We start from the raw sequence: 22403 nt of genomic DNA on the forward strand, positions 1-22403 counted from the left end.
AAAATAAAATAATAAAATTTTTATTTCTATCCCACTTTTTGCCAGGCAATCAAAGTGGCGTACAACAGGTTAAAATACATCCATATATACATAATGCCCCCCTTAAAACAAGATTAAACAATGTCAGATTAAAAACTACATATTAAAATCAACTAAGCTAAATAAAAATCATCATGGGCAGAGTTCACTGGATGGGAAATATTTGTGGCCGAGCATTTTATTCCGGGAAGGCTTGCCGGAAGAGATCCATCTTAATGGCCTTTTTAAAGCTCTCTAGTTTGGTAATTTGACGGATCTCGTCCGGCAGGCCATTCCATAAGTTGGGAGCGGCTGCAGAGAATGTCTTCTGGGAGGTCGCCATCAACCTGGTCTTTAAGGGCTGTAATAAATTCCTCCCAGAGGACCTGAGTTTACGGGGTGGATTATATGGAAGCAGGCAATCCCTTAGGTAGGTTGGGCCCAAGCCATTTGGGCTTTAAAGGTGATAACCAACACCTTGTACTGTGCCCGGAAAAGAGGTTCCGGAGGTTCCTTTAAAGGAGGTTCATATTTATGAATATAACTTCTTATTTTCTGTCTTAGGCTTGCTGTAGTTCTTATCCTGCAGGAAGTTTTCAAGAGAAATGACTCACTGGTTTCATCGAAATCCTTTAAAGGCTACAGCTCCTGTTACATTCAATTACTATGGTGTAGCCACGACTCCAGCTGCTACAAAGATTTGCAAGTAAGTGATTGTAAAAAAAGGCGGACTTTCCAATGATTATATACATTGCTATTTATAAAAAATAACAATGCTGTTGAATCAGAAGAGTTTGTTTTTGAATAGTGTTTTTCAGAGGCTTCTTTTGTTTTCTTATACAGTGATCTAAGGTCCTCTCGAACACGACTCCTGGAACTTTTTACAGATTTGAGTTGTAATCCAGATATGATGAAAAACGCAACTGATTCTTATTTTTCACTCCTGAAAGGTAAGCAGTTTGTATAGGTATCATGCTTGTTTTGGTATTGTTAATCTGTTAAAAAAATAAATGGATCACAGAAGCATCTAAACAGCAGTGGGAAACGTGTGAACTGAATGCATCACAAGTACATGGAGGGCAGACCACCAAATCCATGATGAAGGTGGTAGGGGGCAACAATGGGAAGACTCCTTATTTCTGGGAGGATCTAGGGCCAGATGCAGTGGAATGTAACTAGCAGTAACTGGACAGGGATGAGCACTTTGTAATGTCCTTTTGGCTCAAGTACATGCTTTGAAATATTCCATCTAGTCTGTATGGTTACACCAGAATGAATATGTTGTTGGCCAAGCCTGCATACTTTCTCTTGCATTGCACAGGAGAGAAAATATTACTTGATTATTTGATTGCTTCAGGTATAATAATAGAATCATAGAATCGTAGAGTTGGAAGAGACCACAAGGGCCATCCAGTCCAACCCCCTGCCATGCAGGAAATTCAAATCAAAGCATCCCCGACAGATGGCCATCCAGCCTCTGCTTAAAGACCTCCAAAGAAGGAGACTCCACTACACTCTGAGGGAGTTTGTTCCACTGTCGAACAGCCCTTACTGTCAGGAAGTTCCTCCTAATGTTCAGGTGGAATCTCTTTTCCTGCAGCTTGGATCCATTGTTCCTGGTCCTGTTCTCTGGAGCAGCAGAAAACAAGATTGTTCCCTCCTCAGTGTGACACCCCTTCAAATATTTAAACAGGGCTATTATATCAACTCTTAAACTTCTCTTCTCCAGGCTAAACATCCCCAGCTCCCTAAGTTGTTCCTCATAAGGCATGGTTTCCAGACCCTTCACCATTTTAGTCGTCTTCCTTTGGACACGCTCCAGTTTCTCAATGTCCTTTTTGAATTGTGGTGCCCAGAACTGGACACAATATTCCAGGTGGGGCCTGACCAAAGCAGAATAGAGTGGCACTATTACTTCTCTTGATCTAGACACTATACTTTTATTGATGCAGCCTAAAACTGCATTGGCCCTTTTAGCTACCGCATCACACTGTTGACTCATGTTCAACTTGTGGTCCAGTTGGACTCCCAGATCCCTCTCACACGTAGTTTCATTCAGCCAGGTGTCCCCCATCCTATATCTGTGCATTTAGGATATAAAGCTAATCCCAGATCATCCTAGTGTGTTAAACTCAGAGACTATTTTTGAGTAGAAGGAGGATATAAGCATTTTTAATAGTGTGTGAAATTAGGTAACAGTACTTTTTGTGGGAGAGAAAAATGTATTGCATATGTAAGGCTGAGGAATTTGAATATAGAGACAGGAATAAATTTTGGAGATCAAAATAATAATTTTGAAATGGCCTTTTTGAAGAGGTATGTAGGAAACTACTTGAAGACACAAAACAACAACAAAATTGCTGTAGTATCATTTGCATTTATATATTTATCTGTGTATTAGGCTTTATAGTTTCACTGGATGACTCTTCGCAGGACAGCAAGCTGAGATATATTCAGAATTTTAAGTGGACAGACACTTTGCATGGACATGTACCAAGGTAACTGTAGTTTGTATTTCAGTGCCTATCTTTTTGGACAGTAAGTAATTTGAATAGCGAGTAATTTAACAGATTAACAAACAATCATGATGTTGTTAGAATACTCTTTTTTAAGTTCTCGTTTGTTTATGACAAAAATATCTACTTCAGCATTGCTCACCACAAAGTAAATGCTTTGTGGTTGAAATCCTGTGCATGCAGCTGAGCTGAGCGTGGTTTACACAGCACTTTGTAGTGGAAAAAATAGAATGATGTGCTTGGATCGTACACAAGCACCTACCATGTAGCCCCAGATGTGAATAATTAGACAAAAATACAGCAGTTAGGCATATTGGCAGTGCCTGGAAATATGCATGTAATCTGACTGTTGTTAGCTTTATATGATTTCGTATTGTGTAAACCTCTGTGCCACCATGTAAGTGCCGCCTACACAAATATTTATTGACTTGAAATTTAGCACATTTCTGGTTCTCATTCAAAGACATAGCTGTGTTAGTCTGGAAAATCAGTATGCAAAGGGAACTTGTAGTACCTTTGAAACTCAAAGATGCTACAAGATCCTTTTGCACTCTAGTTCCCAAGTTTACCATACAATCTGAAATGGCTTCTAAACCAAAGAGTACTTTGGAAAGCTTTTTTCATGATATTATTACTGTTACTTTCTACTAATACCAGATCTTCCTTCTTCCTTATCCCACCTGTATTTTTAATTAATCCAAACTGTGAAATTTAAAGACATATGACATTATATAAAATTAAATAATGCATATTTTTGTATATATCTATCCATGATTGTTAGCCATGTAGTCAAGCTGTCACTTTTAGATTCAGAGTTAGCTGTTGGGGGCAAGGGGACAGGGTTTTGACTTCAGACAGGGCAAAACTCAGAAGCATCAGACTGTCTATGCTCCGGAAATGGATGCTTGATCTTGTGTAAACTTCGTCCGAGCTCATTTGATATCTTTCCTTTTTATGTTGAGCTGAAACAGACTGCTGTGAAGGGGCAGCTTCAAGCATGCCGCAACTCCAATCCTGCTTTTTGCTAGCCCAAAAAGAGGTGGCAAAATGCCGCTCCTTTTTGAGCTGGCAAAAAGCCAGCTTTTCTGCCACTGCTGCAGCTTTGTGGCGCTCTTGCAGCGTGCAGTGTATAAACGCCATGCCACCGGAGCACTGCAAAGCTGCCTGCCATGTGGTTGGGTAGACAGTATGATACTGGCGGTGTCAGATCGTGCACTGTCTAAATGCCATGCTCTGATGCCGCCCCCAAGCCGCCACAAAGGTGCAGTCTGTTTTACTCCTTGGTTTGCAGACATGGTCAAGTTTGATTGCTTTGGTTGCTCTTCCTTTTCTGAATCAAATAGTTCATACAGCCCCAAATATGAATAATTAGACAATAATCAGACAAAAATGGAGCAGTTTGGCATGTTCATAGTATGTGGAGAAACGTACATGTAATCTGACTGATGTTATCTTTATATGATCTTATATTTTGTAAGGCTCTGTGCCACCATATAAGCCTGCACAGACAAATATTCTGGTAACATGAAATTTACTTTGTAGTGAGAGTGAATATTTCTGCATAATTTCCATTTCTGTGAAACTATTCTGGCATTTGCTTTCTCATTTGCACTGAATGGAAAACTTAATTATTCTGTTGTAACTTAACTGACTGGAATGTCTGTGTTTCAGTTTGATGGGGAGGAGGGTGATTAGGAACTTGGGATTTGTACAGCAGTTATGCTTCAACCATTTGTAATTCAGACTTAAACAAAGCATAAATTGTTTCTCACAAAACAATTGTATTTTCAGCTATTAAAAATCTATTTGAGCAGCATACATTTGAATGCTTTGAGATTAGCTCATGTTATTTGAAATAGCCAAATGCAGAATAGGAAGGAAACAAACATTTTTTGTTTTAAGATGAGGTGGGAATCACATGGGTCTCCAGATGTTGTTAAAATGCAACCTCAAGCATCCTTTGCCATTGGCTGTGTTGGCTAGGACTGTTGGGAGTTGCAGTTCAGCAACACCTGGAGGGCCACATCATTTCCATCCCTACAATCCTAAATTCAGTTATTAATTCCAGCTGAAGTAGATCCATTAAATTAGTGAAATTTACATGTACATTGATTTATAAAATTTCATGGATCTGTTCTAGTTGAGACTGTCTATTGGATTTAGGCTTAACAGTTCCTAGTGGTACACCCCTTGAATACAATGATACTTGCATCTGAGTAAATGTGTAGTATTGGGATTGTCTTCAAAATGTACACAAGGTTGCATTTTAAAACTGAAAGTCTTATAAATAATGCAATAAGCCATGTTTCCTTTCTTTTTGATTTAGTGCCCAGCAAGATGCTGTATTTGAACTAATTTCCATGGGTTTTAATGTGGCTTTATGGTACACTAAATATGCATCAAGGTTGGCAGGGAAGGAAGAGTAAGTACTTTCACTTAATAATTTCTTTTATTGATCCTATGTTCAGTTAGGTATGCCTAAACCAAGAGCGGAGAATTTTTGGTCCTTCATATGTTTATGACTATGGGGCAGTACAGACCGTCCCAAAATGGTGGGCTGCAGTCTCTCGTTTTAACTGCGGAAGGACGTCACAGCCGCCAAACTGTGCGGCGTCCCTCCTCAGTAAAAACAACCCAGTTCTTCAGGGTTCGTTTTGTGGCACTTTGCGTACGTCACGAGTGCGCCATTTCTCTGCCAAAATGTGCTGATGCCTCACAAAACTATAAATCCCAGGTTTCTATGGGATGGAGCCATGGCAATTAAAGTGGTGTCAAAGTGCATTATTTCTATATGGTAGATATACCCCAAATCAAGTTTCTATTAATTTAATGAGTCTGATCTAGTTGGGACAAATAATTTGATTTAGGCCTTAGTTACCAAAGCCTTACCAAAGAGCAAAAACATTTCAAGTTATGAAACCAAATGGTGTAGAACATAATCCTCGGCATACTTACTTGCTGATGGAAAAGACTTTTTCATGGGACCACTTACTGTTAGACAATACTGAGCTGCCTAGGCAAATAGCCTGACCGAGTATAAGACCTTTTCCTTTTTTCCTTTGAGTGGTGTCACATTATTAACATCCTCAGTCATGTTTCCTTTTGAATAGTGCAAGGAGTTATTCTCTAGTACTTTGCACCCTATTCAAAACCTTCACCACCATCCCCAATTGGCAGCTGTCAAACCTCAGGAGGATCTGCTACTGTTGCTTAGCAGTGGGGAGGGAGGATTAGTTCCAATGTTGAAGATGCAGCTGGTCTGGCCTGTGAGGATAAGGAAAAATGCACTTCATCTGTGAATGCACCCTAATTTTCCTCCCACAGGCTAAGATCATTCTTCTGTGTTCCTGACTCGTCCTCATCATTCAGAAACAGCACTCTTGGTGCTTGACCACTGTTAGGGCAGGCAAGGACACAGAACTGCACAGGAAGAATGTTACACTCCATCTGCTTGATGCAGGATCTTGGCCTATGTTTCCTAGTTTCTTCTGATTCCGTAGATTATACTAAGCATTTAAAAATCCATTTATCCAGTGATGAGTCCTGCAATTATGAATACTAAAAAACAAAAACAAATCTTGTCTATTGACAAGTTTAACAACTTTACTTAGAGGAAGGGTTAGCAGATTGTTTGATATTTGATGTGCTTGAGGAGTTGTAATAATAATAAATTGGTAATCCTTTAGCATAACTGAAGATGAAGCAAAAGATGTCCATCGGAGTATGAAAATAGCAGCTGGAATTTTCAAACACTTAAAGGTATAAAACTGTTGTTGTTTTTTTAAAAAAGGAAGCTTAATTATATGGACCCTGTGAAAAGACTTTATTTTTGCTCTTCCTTTTAATTGGTTTTGCACAACTGTCATTATTTTGATGTATTAGGCATAGATGGTTATTCCTCCCACCCTCCTTTAACAAAGTAACTCATTTGGAATAGTACATTAATGCTAGTACATCAGTCTCTAAAGTTTTGGGGACTTGTAGAATATCCATCATGGGGTTGTACCTGTAAAGGTACAGTGTAAATCGGGGAATTGCTTGCTTGAATGGGTTACAGTATAAAAAACCTTTGCATGCTGGGGAAATTAGCTAACCTGTCTTCCTTATATGTTACATGTTCTTATGTGGTAGACACTTTTAACAGATACTATGGCAGGGTAGAGACCGCCCAAAAGGGCAGTCTGCCAGTGTCTTGCTTTGCTGCACAAGGGAGCCGCAGCGGACAAACCGCGCGGTACCTTCACGCAGCAAAAAGGACCCACAAAAAGTGGGTCCTTCTTGCGGCGCCATAAAGACATTGCAGTGCACCAATGGCGCACTCATGACATCCTTATGACACTGGGACTTGCAGATGCTAAGCCATTTTGCCACCGCCAGTACGTACTAGGATTAGTACGTACTGCCGCCGTTGCCACACTACATTTTGCCGGTATGTATCCCACCTATATTAAAGTAAGCAGTGCAGCTCTGGAGGACTGTATCTCATGCCTTTCCTTAATGTTGAGACTGGATCAAAAATTAATGGCTGCTATACATGTTGATGCTTATAATCTAATGTACCGATAGCACTCACATCATAATAAGAAATGCTTTTGCATATGTAAAGAGAGAATAGCTTTATAGTGTGATCATATAAGTCTCTGGATATTTCACATAGGTGGGTGGGTGTACATGCACATTTGCATGCTTTGTGTATGAGACAGTCAAATTAAGATTATATTTTTTCTTTAGGAAAGCCACATCCCTAAACTGATCACTCCCATTGAAAAGGGAAGAGATTTAGAAGCTCGACTAATAGATTGCTACATTATTCAGTGCCAAGCTGAAGCTCAAGAAGGTATTAAGCAATTTCTATGATGCTAAATCATGATATGATTCATGATAATAAGTCTTTATCTGTGGATTTCTTTATCTGTTTTTCTGTGGGAAAATTTGTGGATGGAAAGCCCAAGCAAATGCACCATAAATTATGGGGTTAATTTCAACAACAACAAAAGTCTACTAGCATCAGTGATTTTGGGAGCATAGGAAGTGGTCTAATACTGTATCAGTACTTGTATGCCTCACTTAGAATTGCCTGCTGTAACTGGCTGTGTTCCTCTAGCATTTTAGACAGAGCTTTTTCCTATCATTTGGTATGTGACTTTTTAACTACAAACAGGAATGAGCAGTTGCTGAGATTGGGGGACTGCATTGACTTCCAGTAGGATTTCAGAAAGATACACTTCCCATGTGCTCTCAACCTGAGATCTATTTATTTTTTTTACTATTTTTCTGAAAATACAACTTTAAAGAAGGTCCCCCTTTTGCCACACTTTTGGCCTGTGTTGGCCCCAAGAGAGGCCTTTATTTAACCATAAATTAAACTGAAAGTTTTGTTGGGGGTATATTTACAGAAAATAAGTTCTCCAGTTTATTCCAGATATGCATTTTTAGATTTTTAAAAATCGGGAGGGGGGATCTGACATAGGAAGACCTGGGGACCTCAAATATAGTGTTATCACCTTCATGTAGCTTGGGCTGCACTTTTCCCACCCTTGCTGTAAACAGTGAGCCAGAGCCCTTCTTAGGGCTGGGACAGACCAGCATGAAAAGCACAGCAGCCGGCTTTCGGGTGCTCTAGCGGTGTGGCATTTAGACAGAGTGCCGTAAACCCACAGCAGGGCAGGAAAAGCTGGCTTTTTGCGAGCTGCGGTCTGTTCTGCCCCTGAGCAGATCTGAAAAAAAATAAGAATTACTGTATTACGGTAGATGACAGGTGAGTAACCACCAAAGGTATGAGGGTGCCAGACACCATTCACTGGACTTCATTGGGCTACAGTTCCCCAACCACCCAGTTTTGGCAAATTTTAACTCAAATCTCCCCCCCCCCCCCCCATGCCTCTAGAAGCAGCAGGGGACAATGTTATCACACTATCCAGCTGTGTTAGACCGAGAAGAGTCTTTCTTTCTTTCTTTCTTTCTTTCTTTCTTTCTTGTTTTGCACAGGGGTATTTTGAGTTTCAAATTTAAATGGAAATTTTTCTTTACTTTGGCCCCATACAGAAAGGCCAAAATAAAGCTGCTTTAGGGTCACTTTGGAGGTATGCTGTTTAAATGATGCTGCGTACTAAGAGTCTGGAAGCCGCACCAAAGCCACGACCCAGTCCTAAGAACTGGAGTGCAGCTTTGGTGCAGCTTCCTGACTCTTAGGTTGCATGCATAATTTAAACAGCATACCTCCAAAGTGACCCGAAGCAGCTTTATTTTGGCCTGTCTGTATGGGGCCTTTATTATGTTAATTGAGGCATATTTTAATTCATTGTTGCTATATTCATCTGTTTGAAATAAATCATAGAATCATAGAATCGTAGAGTTGGAAGAGACCACCAGGGCCATCCAGTCCAACCCCCTGCCATGCAGGAAATCCAAATCAAAGCATCCCTGACAGCTGGCCATCCAGCCTCTGTTTAAAGATCTCCAAGGAAGGGGACTATCACCCTCCGAGGGAGTGCATTCCACTGTCGAACAGCCCTTACTGTCAGGAAGTTCCTCCTAATGTTCAGGTGGAATCTCTTTTCCTGTAGCTTGCATCCATTGTTCCGGGTCCTGTTCTCTGGAGCAGCAGAAAACAAGCTTGCTCCCTCTTCAATATGACATCCTTTCAAACATTTAAACAGGGCTATCATATCACCTCTTAACCTTCTTTTCTCCAGGCTAAACATCCCCAGCTCCCTAAGTTGTTCCTCATAGGGCATGGTTTCCAGCCCCTTCACCATTTTTGTCGCCCTCCTTTGGACACGCTCCAGTTTCTCAATGTCCTTTCTGAATTGTGGTGCCCAGAACTGGACACAATATTCTAGGTGGGGCCTGACCAAAGCAGAATACAGTGGCACTATTACTTCTCTTGATCTAGACACTATACTTCTATTGATGCAGCCTAAAATTGCATTGGCCTTTTTAGCTGCCGCATCACACTGTTCACTCATGTTCAACTTGTGGTCTACTTGGACTCCTAGATCCCTCTCACACGTAGTTTCATTCAGCCAGGTGTCACCCATCCTATATCTGTGTATTTTATTTTTCCTCCCTAAGTGCAATACCTTACATTTCTCTGTGTTGAATTTCATTTTGTTAGCTTTGGCCCAGCTTTCTAGTCTATTCAGGTCATTTTGAATCTTGAGGGGAAATATTTTGTTTTGAACATTTATGGCTAATTTGTAATACTGAAACAATTAAATCTGTAATCAGAATTGATGTAATTTATAAAATACATTTTCATAGACACATCCTTTTATAATTTTAGTGACTATTGCCCGAGCTATTGAGCTGAAACATAATCCTGGTCTAATAGCTGCTCTGGCCTATGAAACAGCCAATTTCTATCAGAGATCAGGTATGTTAAAAGTATTGTTTTAAGAATACTTGATGATTTCTTATATAAACTCCTAGTCCTAACCATGTAATGTACACCAAAGAACTGCATGGGAAGTCACAGGAATCCATGGCACTCTAGATTAGCTGAGAAGCATTTTGCTTTGGGTTTGTCATTGAGTTCATCAAATTAAGCTTCTTTGATTATGTTTCCCTTTCTTTTTTTATGTTTTAGAGCAAAACTTAAAACCAATATGTTTTACATTTCTCTCTTATGGACAGAAGTGTATTAGGACAACACTGTGTATTAAAGGTGGATAATTTAAGCAACCAGGGTTTTCATACCAAATTTATTATTTGGCAGCTGCTTAGAGATGTAAAATTTTCAGAATTTTTGGAGCCATGCAAGGACATGTTGAACTTGGTTTTTTCCCCCAGAAAAAAAATGAAATTTTCCAAAAATAGAAAAATGCAATATTCCTTTAAGAATATAAAATTTGTTATATATAACTCTGGCATAAAATTATCGTGTTGGATATATTAAAAGTATAGTTTCAACAGAATTTAAATACAAATTAATAATAATAATAGGATTTATTTATATGCTGCCCAATCACTGGGAATCCGAGCGGTTTACAACAGAGGGGATAATAGACAGTTCCCTGCTCTCAGGCTTACAATCTAAAAGACATGACACAAAAGGAGAAGGGAATGGTGGGGGGGGGGGGGGGAGGGGATCAGGTCCAGCATTCTTCTCTCCCTCTGAGGCCTGGACCACGGCAGATGGACTGGAGGGAGGGCTCTTCTTCTTCAACCTAGCCTGTGTCAGTGATAATTCCCGGTGTCAGTTATGGTTCTGCTGTTTTTTTGAATTTGAACTTAACTTTTGTAAAATTATACATTTTGATACACAGAGACCTGAATTCTAAGGAATACCTAAACTAGAAGGAACCTCTTTGGTATTGCCTGTTTGGCAAAAACTGCCCCCCCCTCAAATAAAACAAAACAGCAACAGTAATAAAAGTAATAAAACTGAGAAAAATGTTTTATCTCCACTAGTTCTCTATAATGTCAAGCAAACAGAACACACTATTTTCCATAAAATGAACTGAAAAAGGGAAGACAATACCAGGCATCATAGTGAATTGATATTGTACATAGTCTTACATAAAGCTATCTTCTTAGTTTTTAGGAACGATTTTGGGGGAGTAAATATGAGAACACCATAATTTGTTCCTCATCCTCATGACCATTTTTTCTCATTTTTTTCCATTGGAAAAAAATTGTAAAATAACCTAAGGTGCTTTGCGGACCGGCACTTTACGCTGGCCTGGATACATACTAGGGTTGCCCGAGGGCGACGCCACTACATGCCCCGCAACCCTATCACGTTGCGGCGGCGAGATAATGGCAGCGCCCTGTATACACGGGTGCCGCCATTATGACATCACCGCTGCGCCACAGCCAAACAGCACGGTGCAGGCGTGATGTCCCCACGGTGTTGCAGGGCGCTTTGAGCGCACTTTCAGTGACACCGGAAGGAGCTCCGAAATGGAGCACCTTCTTGGGGAGCGCCTCGTTCCTGCAGCCACCAAACGGCTGCCGGAACGAAGGTGGGGGAAAGGGGCCGAGCGGCCCCTTTCTCTCCTGGCAGCGGCTCCCCGAGGTGTCCTGGGGCATGAAGCCCCAAGGACAACCCCTTTTTGGGATCAGGGAGAAGTGGCATTTTGCCGCTTCTCTCTGGTCCCGAAAAGCGCCGGATTGGGGCCTCTGGGCTGCCGCAGGGCTGCCCTGGCCCCAATACGTGGCGCAAAGGGGTGGCTGCAGGCCACCCCAAATGGACGGCCTAATATAGTTTTACTATTAAAAATAGGGGAATGACAAGACTTGTCTACTGAAAAGGCCTTGGGTGGCAACTTTACATTTTTGGCTGAAGAGTAACATTTTTAAATTGAACACAGGTTTACTTTTCTGTCAATCTCAGGATGAATATATAAATCATTAGTCAATGTTTGTTGCCCCAAAAGCTGCTTCAACTGGTCTTTCATTATTTTTCCTGGGTTATGACCTTTACCTGTGACATTGCTCATGAATCAGTAAAACAAAGACTGTAGGATATTGCTTTTTGTGACCTTCAGGCCCTTTCAGACTCATTCTGCTCACTGAGTGTATTGAATATACTGTTCATTAGGGTGGGCCTTTTCATCCCGCCGAATACTAAAAGAATTTTACTATTGCTAATTATCATAAACTTTTTACCAAGTCCAGATGTAATGCTTTTTCCTCCGGAATGTTCCAAGGTAGATTTGCTGGTGTATTTTATATTGCAAGATTATAGAATCATAGAATAATAGAGTTGGAAGAGACCACAAGGGCCATCCAGTCCAATCCCCTACCATGCAGAAATTCACAATCAAAGCACCCTTGACAGATGCCCATCCATCCTCTGTTTAAAGACCTCCAAAATTATGTCCCTGTAGTAATCAGGATGTAGAACCCATGAATTCTTTTGTCTTGTGGTTTCTACAAGCAAGCTTGACAACACATGATTAATCATTAATGGTGAATCTATCAAGGAAATCCACCCAATTTTATATATCAGATTTTTATGAGAAGAGATTTCCAGTTTGATCTTGGTGACTGGTAAGTTTTGGTCAGAGGCAGTCAGGGTCAGAGAGCAGCTAACTTATGTACTAGGGGAAAATGCCAGAAATAAGCACTGTTTTTGTGAAATAGTGAATTGTTCCTTGTGCTTTTAATTTTAAATTTGATTTTACTGGGTTTCTGGACTGCAGTAAGGAATTCATTTGTGAAGTCAAAAGCTTTCACGGCCAGAATCCATAGTTTTTTGTGGGTTTTTTGGGCTAGGTGGTCGTGTTTTGGAAGGGTTTATTCCTGATGTTTCGCCAGCATCACTGGTCAAAACTAAAGAATTGATTGATTAATTGATATATTGGAAAAGAATGGTAAGACAAACAGCATTTTCCCCCTTGGGCTTTCACATCTCTACAGCTGCTACAGAAGTACAAGACTGTGAATAGACTACATTTGCAAATATAATGCTGTTTTCTCCTTCTAGATCAAATGTTATCCAGTCTGGACCCAGCATACACAATGAAATGGCGAAAATACCTTCAATTGAAGTCATGTTTCTATATGGCCTATGTGAGTACTTTCTTCAAGTTTCATCAGTCTGTCAAATTTTTGTAAGAATTGGTAATCAGCATTGGAGGGGAGGCTTATTTGTTTACAAGAAAACATGTGTAAATATTTCAGTTTTTACAAACATTTAGTCTAGCATTCTTTATCATGTGGTAGCCAATACCCTAAGTCATTTGATTCATAAAACTTTCTCTCAGAGCTGAAAATAAAAATTATATGCTGCCTCAAATGAGGATGTATTGCTAGAAGGAGAAGAAATATTCTTGTCCATACAGATCCTCAATGGCTCATTAGAGAGAAATTGGTCACTAAAGAGCTACATTCTTGTTCCCCACCATTTCGGTACCTCTATGTATATCTATAATATAGTCTGGTTGTGTTATCATGCTGCAGTCTGGACAATCTTCCACTACCTTTAACAGTATCAAGGAAGCTGATTCAGCCATGTTTCTTCTGTGGTTGTGGTGCTTACACTTGTACTCCTTTAAATAAAGCATGTAACTGAATGCTGCTCTGTAGTGTGCTCAATTTTTAAAAAAAATCTTTCCCCGTAGGCTTATTGCTACCATGGTCAAACCCTTTTGGCCAGTGATAAATGTGGAGAATCAATTCGGTCTTTGCAAGAAGCAGAAAAATGTAAGTGCAGTGGCTTTGTTCTTATTCTTTCTTTGCTCTAGGGAAGAAAGAAGTCACTTCAGTTTTTTTCTGAAATACAGCACATCAAAACCATTTTCATGAAATCTAAATATGAAAACATAAGTGTAAATACTTTGCATATGTTTCATAATGTTCTTGATAGTTTGATGGATTGCTCTAATAAGTTTCCCCCATGACAGAGTGATGGGTGGGGAGAGATCAGAGAAAGAGAAATCAAGTAGATAGCCCAAATTGGAATAAACACATGAAGAGACCAATTTCAATTGGTTGTTGAAAAATAAGGCAACATGTACACAAATCCTTTTGATTCATTGGACCTAATGTTGTTGGGATAAACAGTTTGGATGAGACCCATGAATAGGTCTGATAAAAACATCAGAACCATTCACACAGAAAAAGCTGAGTTGTTATTGTAGTCAAGTTTTTGCAATGTAGACCATAACAGACAAGGAGCAAATAAAGCAATGCTCTCATTTTGTTGTTTACTGCATGGCTAGAAGTCATTTCCAGGTATACATGTGGAGTCATTTCCAGATGTACATGTTACTGTTGGGGTATTATTCTATGGCTTTAGGTCTTTAAAACTTCAGGGGAGTTGGTTTTTAAGATTGTTTTTAGTCTCTTTTTAAAAGAATGTTGACTTTTAAAATTGGTTTTTAAAAACCAATCTGGTTTTTAATCTGATTTTGAAGAATGCTTTTGTGATTGTTGTTGTTGTTTACCACTTTAGGAGCTCTAGTAGGCAGCTAAATAATTAAATACGTTTAGCAAATAAACCTGCATGAGTGAGTAACAGTACAAAGGAAATATCTGTGTATGCATTCTTAACAGTATAAAATTTTATCTCTATTGAACACAATAGATAACACATTTCTGTATTAATCTTCATAAATATTTTTACAAAGGGTAATTAAACAACAGAGTCTTACTGACTGCTTTGTTTTAAAGTTTTTGCCAAGGCTGAAGCATTATGCAAAGAATATGGTGAAACTAAAGGACCTGGGACTACAGCTAAGCCTTCCGGTCACCTTTTCTTTAGAAAATTAGGCACTCTGGTGAAAAATACCTTAGAAAAATGCCAGCGAGAGAATGGATTCATGTAAGTATATTTTGTTTTATACACTGAAATTATTTCCAGTTTTGAGATATAAACTCCCTAATCCTCCAAATCACAACTGGAAGAGGAACAGGGAACTGTGGGAGAGGGGAGAAATGATCAAATATTGCCTCATTTCCATTCCACAAGCAGAAAAATCCTGAGAGCCTTCCACAGAGCAAAGGAGCCTTTAAATATAGCCAGGTTCAAAACCATTTTTGAATATCCCCATGGAACACTTGCATTGGAAGAAGTGGAGAGATGATTTTCACACATTCCCCTGCCTCCTTCACCAAAAGATGCATCAGGGAATCTTTTGGAACAGCATAGGAAGTGGCCCATAAAAAAACAGCAAAAAGCACATCCTCAGTATTCTGCCCTGCACATCTCTCTGCTGGATTTCAGCCCCTTCTATGAACACATCCATTCACAGAAGGATATTTTTGGATCCAAGCTGTGAATACCACCTAAGCGAAGTATATGTTTCTCAATAGTGCCAGTGCCCCCATTTGTCTGGTTAATCAAGTAGTATGGACAACTGTCTCCAAAATACAGTGAACATTTTTTAAACCTTCTTTTCTGATTAATTTAAATTGCCTTGATTTCCATGCTATCCCTTTAGGGGAAGTTGGTACAAGGGACCAGTACAAAGACTTGGCCAAATACAGTCTCATGATGTGGGAGTTGAAGGATTGCCAAAACATAATTGTCTTTCAGTGGCTTTATTAGACAATGCTGCAGTATAAATGGAGAGGCCTTATTGTTAAAGCGTAAATCATCTAGCTGGGAACGATAGTCTTCTTCAAAATTGTGGCATCAATTATTCCCCCCCTATTAGGAGAATGCTAACATTCAATGTGGCTTTCTTTTAGTTACTTCCAGAAGATTCCCCCAGAGGCTCCCCAGCTTGAGCTGAAGGCAAACTATGGTCTGGTTGAGCCTATTTCTTTTGAGTTCCCTGCTGTGCATGCACAGTGGACCCCGGAATCTCTTGCTGCATTTGATCTTACCAAAAGACCAAAGGAGGACAGTGTAAGACAAGTAATGTTCTCTACTTTTTTCCCCCACCAGTGTCATTTGTGATCTTCTCTTTCTCTATCACCTCTCTCATGCTCAGTGAAGGAAAAGAAAGAGTAGTATGTATGTGTGAGACAGAGTGTGTGAGGGAACAAACACTTGAGAATATAGGCTTGTGAAAACACTGGAACTATTTACTGGGTAATTTTGTCTTTTCTCTAAGGTTTCATCCTCACTACAGAAATAATCCAGTCCGACACCGCTTTAATAGTCAGGGCTCCATGCTATGGAATCCTGAGATTTGTAGTTTGTTGTGGCACCACAGCTCTGACGGAGAAGGCTAAATGTCTCACAAAACTACAATTCCCAGAATTCCAGTGCATTGACCCATGGCAGTTAAAGTAGTGTAAAACTGCATTATTTTTGCAGTGTAGATTTATTCCAAGGCTTCTTGTTGTGAAAGGTCACTCTGTTGCAAATCTTTTAAATGATGACTTTTACTGTAATATGATCTATTTTGCTACCCTTTTATAATAGTTGGCCTAAACCTACAGTACTTTCTGCACTTTTTCTACTATACTACCAAACAAAAACTTGAAGTCTCTTGATTTTGAAAACTATATTGCTGAAAGCTGTTTTTAAAGGGGAGAATCCCTTTGTGACATCCAGTAAAATAATTTTCCCTAATTTTTTTTTAAATTTGTAGGCTAAACCAAAATCGGAGGAAGATATTAAACCTGTGAAAGAGCCGGACATAAAACCTCAGAAAGACACAGGTTGTCAGATCTCTTAAACTCCACAAGTGCTGTGAAATACCTCTTGTAAGCTGCATCTTGTGAGCTATGGGGTTTTATTGTCTTCCCCATTTGATGCCTCTTCTGGACTTCTTCATCCTAAAAACAAATTCACAGCTTTTCACGTTTTATACGTATCTATACTTTGGCTGAGTTACGTGACTACATTTCAAAGAAAGCTGATCAGAAATGAAGAGAATAAAACTGGATTTGGAAAAAATGTGTGATCTCAGTGCAGAAAGTGAGCATTTAGAATCTGAATTTCGGATGAATAGGCACCTGGTTATGGAAGAAATGATAGTGAATATAAGGGCAGTGCAGCTGGGGGGGAATTGAACAAGAGGATCATTGTGGGAATCTTTCGAGTGCTGTGTAAAAGTTGGCTGAAACCAAGGCAAGGATACAAGAAAAATGAGTATTTGAATTACATTTTAAGAGCAAAGAGTAAAGTCCATGGAAATGTATAGGAGTGTCACTTTAAAACTATGTAAAGCAATGAAAAATACTGTATAGCATCTTGCACAGGAAATAGAAGAGTCCAACTACTGTAATTTTAGCCGTGGCAGGATTACAGCTGATGCCCTATTGACACTTAAAATACTCCAAGACAAATACAAGTAAATGGTGCTTTCAGATGGTGTTTGACCTTCTGCTCTTTTGACAGACACAGGGGGTCTTTTTGATAATGCTTGTGAAAGAGAAATTATACAACCATGTAGTAAGAATGATTCAGCCTTTACACCTTAAGATCTTAATGAAAATAAAACCTGTGTAGGGAGAACTATACCTTTCTGTCAAAACTTAAGGCCAGTTATCATAGCTGCTGTGCTATGTACTTATTTTAGAGATGAAGATATAGTGCCCTGTAGAGAGGATTCACAGATAAAGTAGTATTGCATAGTGCCCTGAAGATGAATGTAAAGGAGGATTAGAACAATAATCCTAGAGTATAGGATCAGGTTGTATTAAATAAGCACTGTTTCTGTGAAATAGCGAAGCCTTTTGAATAAGTGTAGTATAAATAACAATGTAGGGAAGGTAGTATATATATCCTGTCTGTGGAAAGGAATGGCAGTAAATGAATGGATGCACTTTAAAGAGTTCTAGGTGTGTATCCATTGCTGTGTCACAATTGGAAGTGGAAGCTAAACGGTAATACAGGCGGCTCTTTAAAAAGATATATAAACATTTTGAAGGAAAAGATATGGTAATACAGTTGAAAAGGGGTACAATTCTAGTAGATTATAATGTGAAAAACCAGAGTTATGACTCACAAGTTTTGAAGGTAAATTACAGTTAAATCAGCAAATGTCAGAGAGAAAACAGTGATGTTGAAGTTAAGAAATGTTTACTCTTTATAGTAAAGACGGAAAGCTAAAAATAATCTCACTGCATCTCTGTTCATGCTGTTTAGGTTATGCCTATTTCTGTTAAGGTTTGAGAGATTCCTAACAAGAGTTCAGTTTCAATATTCAAGAGTAGCAAGTCATGGTGATTTTTAAAGAAGGGGCTTTTCTCCACAGTTAAAAATATGTCACAGCTCAAATACTAGGACAAGATTCAAATGAACATTTGCAAGGCAATCTGCTATGGTATTTCGCCCTGTCCCTTTCTTTATAACCTTAGCTACATAGATCTTAACTGAACATTGCAAAAGAAAGAAAGAAAGAAAGAAAGAAAGACCACAAGTGAAACCTGGTTTTATAGCACCTTTTAAAACAGAAGTCCTTAAGAGAGCTACATTTAATATGTACTCAGGATATCATTTGTGTATTTATAAACTAAATTGTATAAACTGATGACGACTTCTGTACATTATCTTAATTTGCATTTTAGGCCTATATTGAATGAAATTATTTAATGCTGTAGATTATTAACTTGGCTAGACTTGGAAATGTTTATGAGGACCAGAAAATAGTATGCTTCAAAATGTTTAGTTATTAAACGTTGATGTGTGTCAGCCATGCAAGTGTAATGCTACATTACCATAGTTTTATCAGAAATTAAGCAATTTGGTTTGGTTATTTTCTTATAATACCATACCAAATTGGATAGGATAACAATGGAAATAGGTTTGCATGTATGGAATGCTATATGACAGTGTTCCTTTGTAGTGAAGTCTTACTGGCTTATGTAAAGACCTGGAGGGAATTAAGCTAGTGTTGATCGCCAGTCTTAGGATGTGCAATTAGGATATTCTTGTTAGAGATTCAGGTTATTCATTTTAAATCATTTAATCATCTAACCACTCTGCCATTCGCCAATTAATAAATTGTGCCATAAATAAACAGTTGTCAGCAAACAATTCATCTATAGATATAGCCAGAAAAATCAATTGTGCAGTCCAATCATATCCATTTGTATTGGGAAGTAAGCCTCATTGATTTCAAGGAGAATTAAAAGGTAAGCACAGTTTTATTGTGCTTTCACTTAACAGTTATTATTCCTAGTGCTCTTACATTGATGTCATCTTTTACACTGCATCAAGTTTTTTTTTTTACAGTTACCCAACATTCTCAACCAATGTAAAACTGGCAGCTTCTTGTTCAATTCACTCTCTTGTCCTTTAGCTCTGGAGAAAGGACTACTGTCGGCCCTTTGTATCCATGGAGGTTCTGTTATGGCTCTTTTGTTTATTTATTTCTGTTATGGACTGCCCATATATGCCAAAAACTGTGGGAATTGACGTTCTGTTGTCTTTAACGGCAGTGCACCATGCGCATAGCCGCACTACCACAGCCATGCACCTGTGCAGCTATTGGGGAGTATGGGGCAGGGCTATCTGCAGCTGCTCCAATCAATGGATGGTAAGCCTGCATATAGAAAGGACAATTGTATATACAAAATCTTACAGAAATCCTTTGAAATTACACCATGGGCCACAGGTTGGTCATCCCAAACTTGCTTGCAGATGTCATGGCTAATTGTCACATGAATCCTTATCCTTGATGTTCTTAATATCTCATTTATTCATCACATGGCTCTTGTTTTCTTATGTGCAAAAAAGCACTCTTCTTTCACTAAGTATATGTGCTCATTTCTTACCACACATTCCAAATTGATAACATCTCAGTGAAACTGTTTTAGGAATAATAGCTAAGATATCATGTGTTAGAAGATTTTGGTTGAGACAACAGTTTTGAATTAAATGTAAATATGTATTGGGGTTGTGGTTGCTGCTCTTGGTTAAATCTAATGCTTCACACTGGACCATAGTTAGAACTACAAGAGATACTTTTTTGTCACAGATTTCAGTTTCAGTCACAAATGAATCAAAACATTACTACAATTATTTGTAGAATTGGGCCAGAATCTTCTTGACAATAAAAACCTGTTATTTTATATTTTGTGTGTTGGAGAAGGTTTTCTAGGATAAAATAATTAGGGAGCAATAGCTGATGAGCAACTTGGACGACAACAACTGAGAGCCTCCTGACCCTTCTGCCCCCTAATGGAAAAACCTGAAGGTACAAAGGTTCCGGGATGAGATTTTTACTTGGTCAAGTCAAATATTGGGAGAAAAAGTTCATTCCAGAAGAGTGTTACTTCTGATTTACCTATTTCGAAAATCAGAATAAAAACCTGTCCAATAAAGGTCTTACATTATTTAGGTTATGTGCAACACGGTTAGAAATAGTGAAAACCTGGGAAACACTAAGGGTTTAGCAATACAGAATTGCATAAATAGGATATGGGCCATAGCTGTATCAGAGAAATTAATATACACTAGCAAGAGGGGATATTAAAAAGTTTTATATGACTGAGGTATGAGGGGGGGTTTTAAAAGAAAAAATGTGCACACATGCAAATCCACACACACACATTAGACTTTAGTGTTAGCAGTTCTTCAGTTGACTATAATCTCTTTCCCTGTCCCTATCTGTTTGACTACTTTTCCCCCTTGCCAGTCCTAGAGAAAGCTCCTGTGCCATATCATATGAGGAAATGTTTAATTTTTAAGCCTTGTCTTTACAACATGTAAATCAAGCTCTGTATATGTGGTTAAATCTTTATCCATTTCCCCAACTTAGACAGGCCTTTTGAGTTTAACAATGTAGTATATATATTAAAAAATGAACCGACACTGGGCTTTAACTCTTTTTATTTCTCAAGATTGTTTACCGTTATTTTGACTCCTGTGTAATGTATTGAATGTATTTTTATTGAGGAAAAGACATTATCATTTACTTTCCAAAGTGTGTGTATGGCTTTTCATTTTGCAACTGTCCCTGCTTTTGCTCATCAGATGCTGTTAAGCTGTTCAATAGCAATGTTTCACATAATTTTAGTATGTATATTCAGGATGCTTGCATTCTTAGTTGGACTAGTTGAAATATGTCACTTACCACAAATGGATGAATGGTCTTCTAGGATAGAAATGGGACATGTTCATATTCTTTTTTGGATGATGGGCTGATTTTCTTTACACTCCCATAGTTTAAAAGTATCTGAAATAAAATATAACAACTGATTTAAAAAGATGACTTTGTAGAATGCCATATGCCTTGAGGTGTTTTATAAATAATAAAACGGCTGACATATTCATAACATAGATGTTTCAAGTGTTAATTAATCTTCAGCAAATAGCTATGCTCTGATGTCTCTTAGGCCTCTGTTGACACTGTGACAATACCCTTTGGTTTAGCTGCAACCAAGATATTTTGCTATGTATTTTAATGTTTGTATGTTTTAAATTGTATTGTTCTTAAATTGTGAGCTGCTTTGAGTTCCAATTTTGGGGAAAAAGAATGACAATAATAATTAATGAGGCAGAGCAACAAATGTCTTGAGAAGTCAAGGAACATTGTGTCCAAAGGCAAACAAGTTACTATGGCACATGAGGTCGAGGATCCTGCAAGTGCTCATTCCTATCATTTTCAGCTTAAAACAATCACAAAGTAAATCACTAAAAATCAGCTCCCTTTCATGACACTCAAAATCAGCCCATTGTGATTGCTTCTCTTTTCGTAATGGTGGTAGGGCCAGTCCTAGCTTTAGTTACTGTTATATTAGTGATGGTCTGGCTAGGCTACAGTCAGGAAATCAGGTGCTGCAGAAGATTTGAAATGCCTTACATTGAAATTACAACTCTGAGCTAACTATAATGTTGCCAATATGCCACTGCCTATAATTTCATTAATTGTGGTGCTTTTGGAAAAACTACTTGCTATTTGTGGGCCTCTGCTTAGAGTATGATTAGACAATTAATTTACCTTAGATCACTTTGGATTAATTTATTCTAGCTTGATTTTCCCCTACAGATCTCTCAGACAAAAAAAAACCTCAGTTTTCAGAAAAACAAAAAACAAACCCATGATATCTGTGTATTTTACCTCAGAATGGAGAGTGCTGACAGCCTGGATGCTAAATTTTCAGAAATAGGTGGAAACCATGATGGCTTATTCTCTCCAGAAGGCCTTGGGAGCATCTTTAAAGCAATCTGAAGCAACTCTATGTCTAGTAACCTTTCATTTGAATGTTTACAGCCTTCTGTGATCCATTTTAAATGCAGTCACTGGCTTGAACATCAGCCAGTATCTTTTTGCACAGTATTTTGTGAACTTTGTGTAGAGTTAATTAAAGATACTACTCTAGTATACAGCTTAGATTTTTATTTTGGCCAGTATAATTTCCTCCACTTTGGGGGTTATAGTAACTTTCCATTTAACATGCAGTGTTCACAAGTCCAGATGATTATGTCCTAATGAAGTTCTATGAAAAGTTGTTGAATTTCAATATATTACCTGAAAGACAACTTTGCACTTTATAATCTTCACTTTGCTCATCATG

At 38.6% G+C, this 22403-nt stretch overlaps 1 protein-coding gene across 3 annotated transcripts in view; it reads left to right on the forward strand.

Annotated features, from left to right (window-relative positions):
- Positions 1-21142, forward strand: part of LOC149310647 (BRO1 domain-containing protein BROX) — a 31638-nt gene extending 10496 nt beyond the window's left edge. For 2 of the 3 annotated variants that reach the window (XM_089529382.1, XM_089529383.1), the window contains exons 2-13: positions 583-724; positions 862-968; positions 2420-2516; positions 4861-4956; positions 6221-6293; positions 7266-7371; positions 9820-9909; positions 12967-13052; positions 13604-13685; positions 14655-14805; positions 15675-15834; positions 16526-21142. In XM_089529382.1, the coding sequence (XP_089385508.1) occupies positions 624-724; positions 862-968; positions 2420-2516; positions 4861-4956; positions 6221-6293; positions 7266-7371; positions 9820-9909; positions 12967-13052; positions 13604-13685; positions 14655-14805; positions 15675-15834; positions 16526-16612 (1236 nt within the window). In that variant the 5' untranslated portion in view covers positions 583-623 and the 3' untranslated portion in view covers positions 16613-21142. The remainder of the gene's footprint in view (positions 1-582; positions 725-861; positions 969-2419; positions 2517-4860; positions 4957-6220; positions 6294-7265; positions 7372-9819; positions 9910-12966; positions 13053-13603; positions 13686-14654; positions 14806-15674; positions 15835-16525) is intronic. The other variant, XM_089529384.1, reaches the window with a different exon arrangement.
- Positions 21143-22403: the final 1261 nt, after the last annotated feature.

The sequence above is a fragment of the Sceloporus occidentalis genome, unplaced genomic scaffold (genome assembly GCF_023333645.1).
Source record: "Sceloporus occidentalis isolate IW3139 unplaced genomic scaffold, rSceOcc1.0.p SCAF_6, whole genome shotgun sequence".
Lineage (NCBI taxonomy): Eukaryota > Metazoa > Chordata > Lepidosauria > Squamata > Phrynosomatidae > Sceloporus > Sceloporus occidentalis.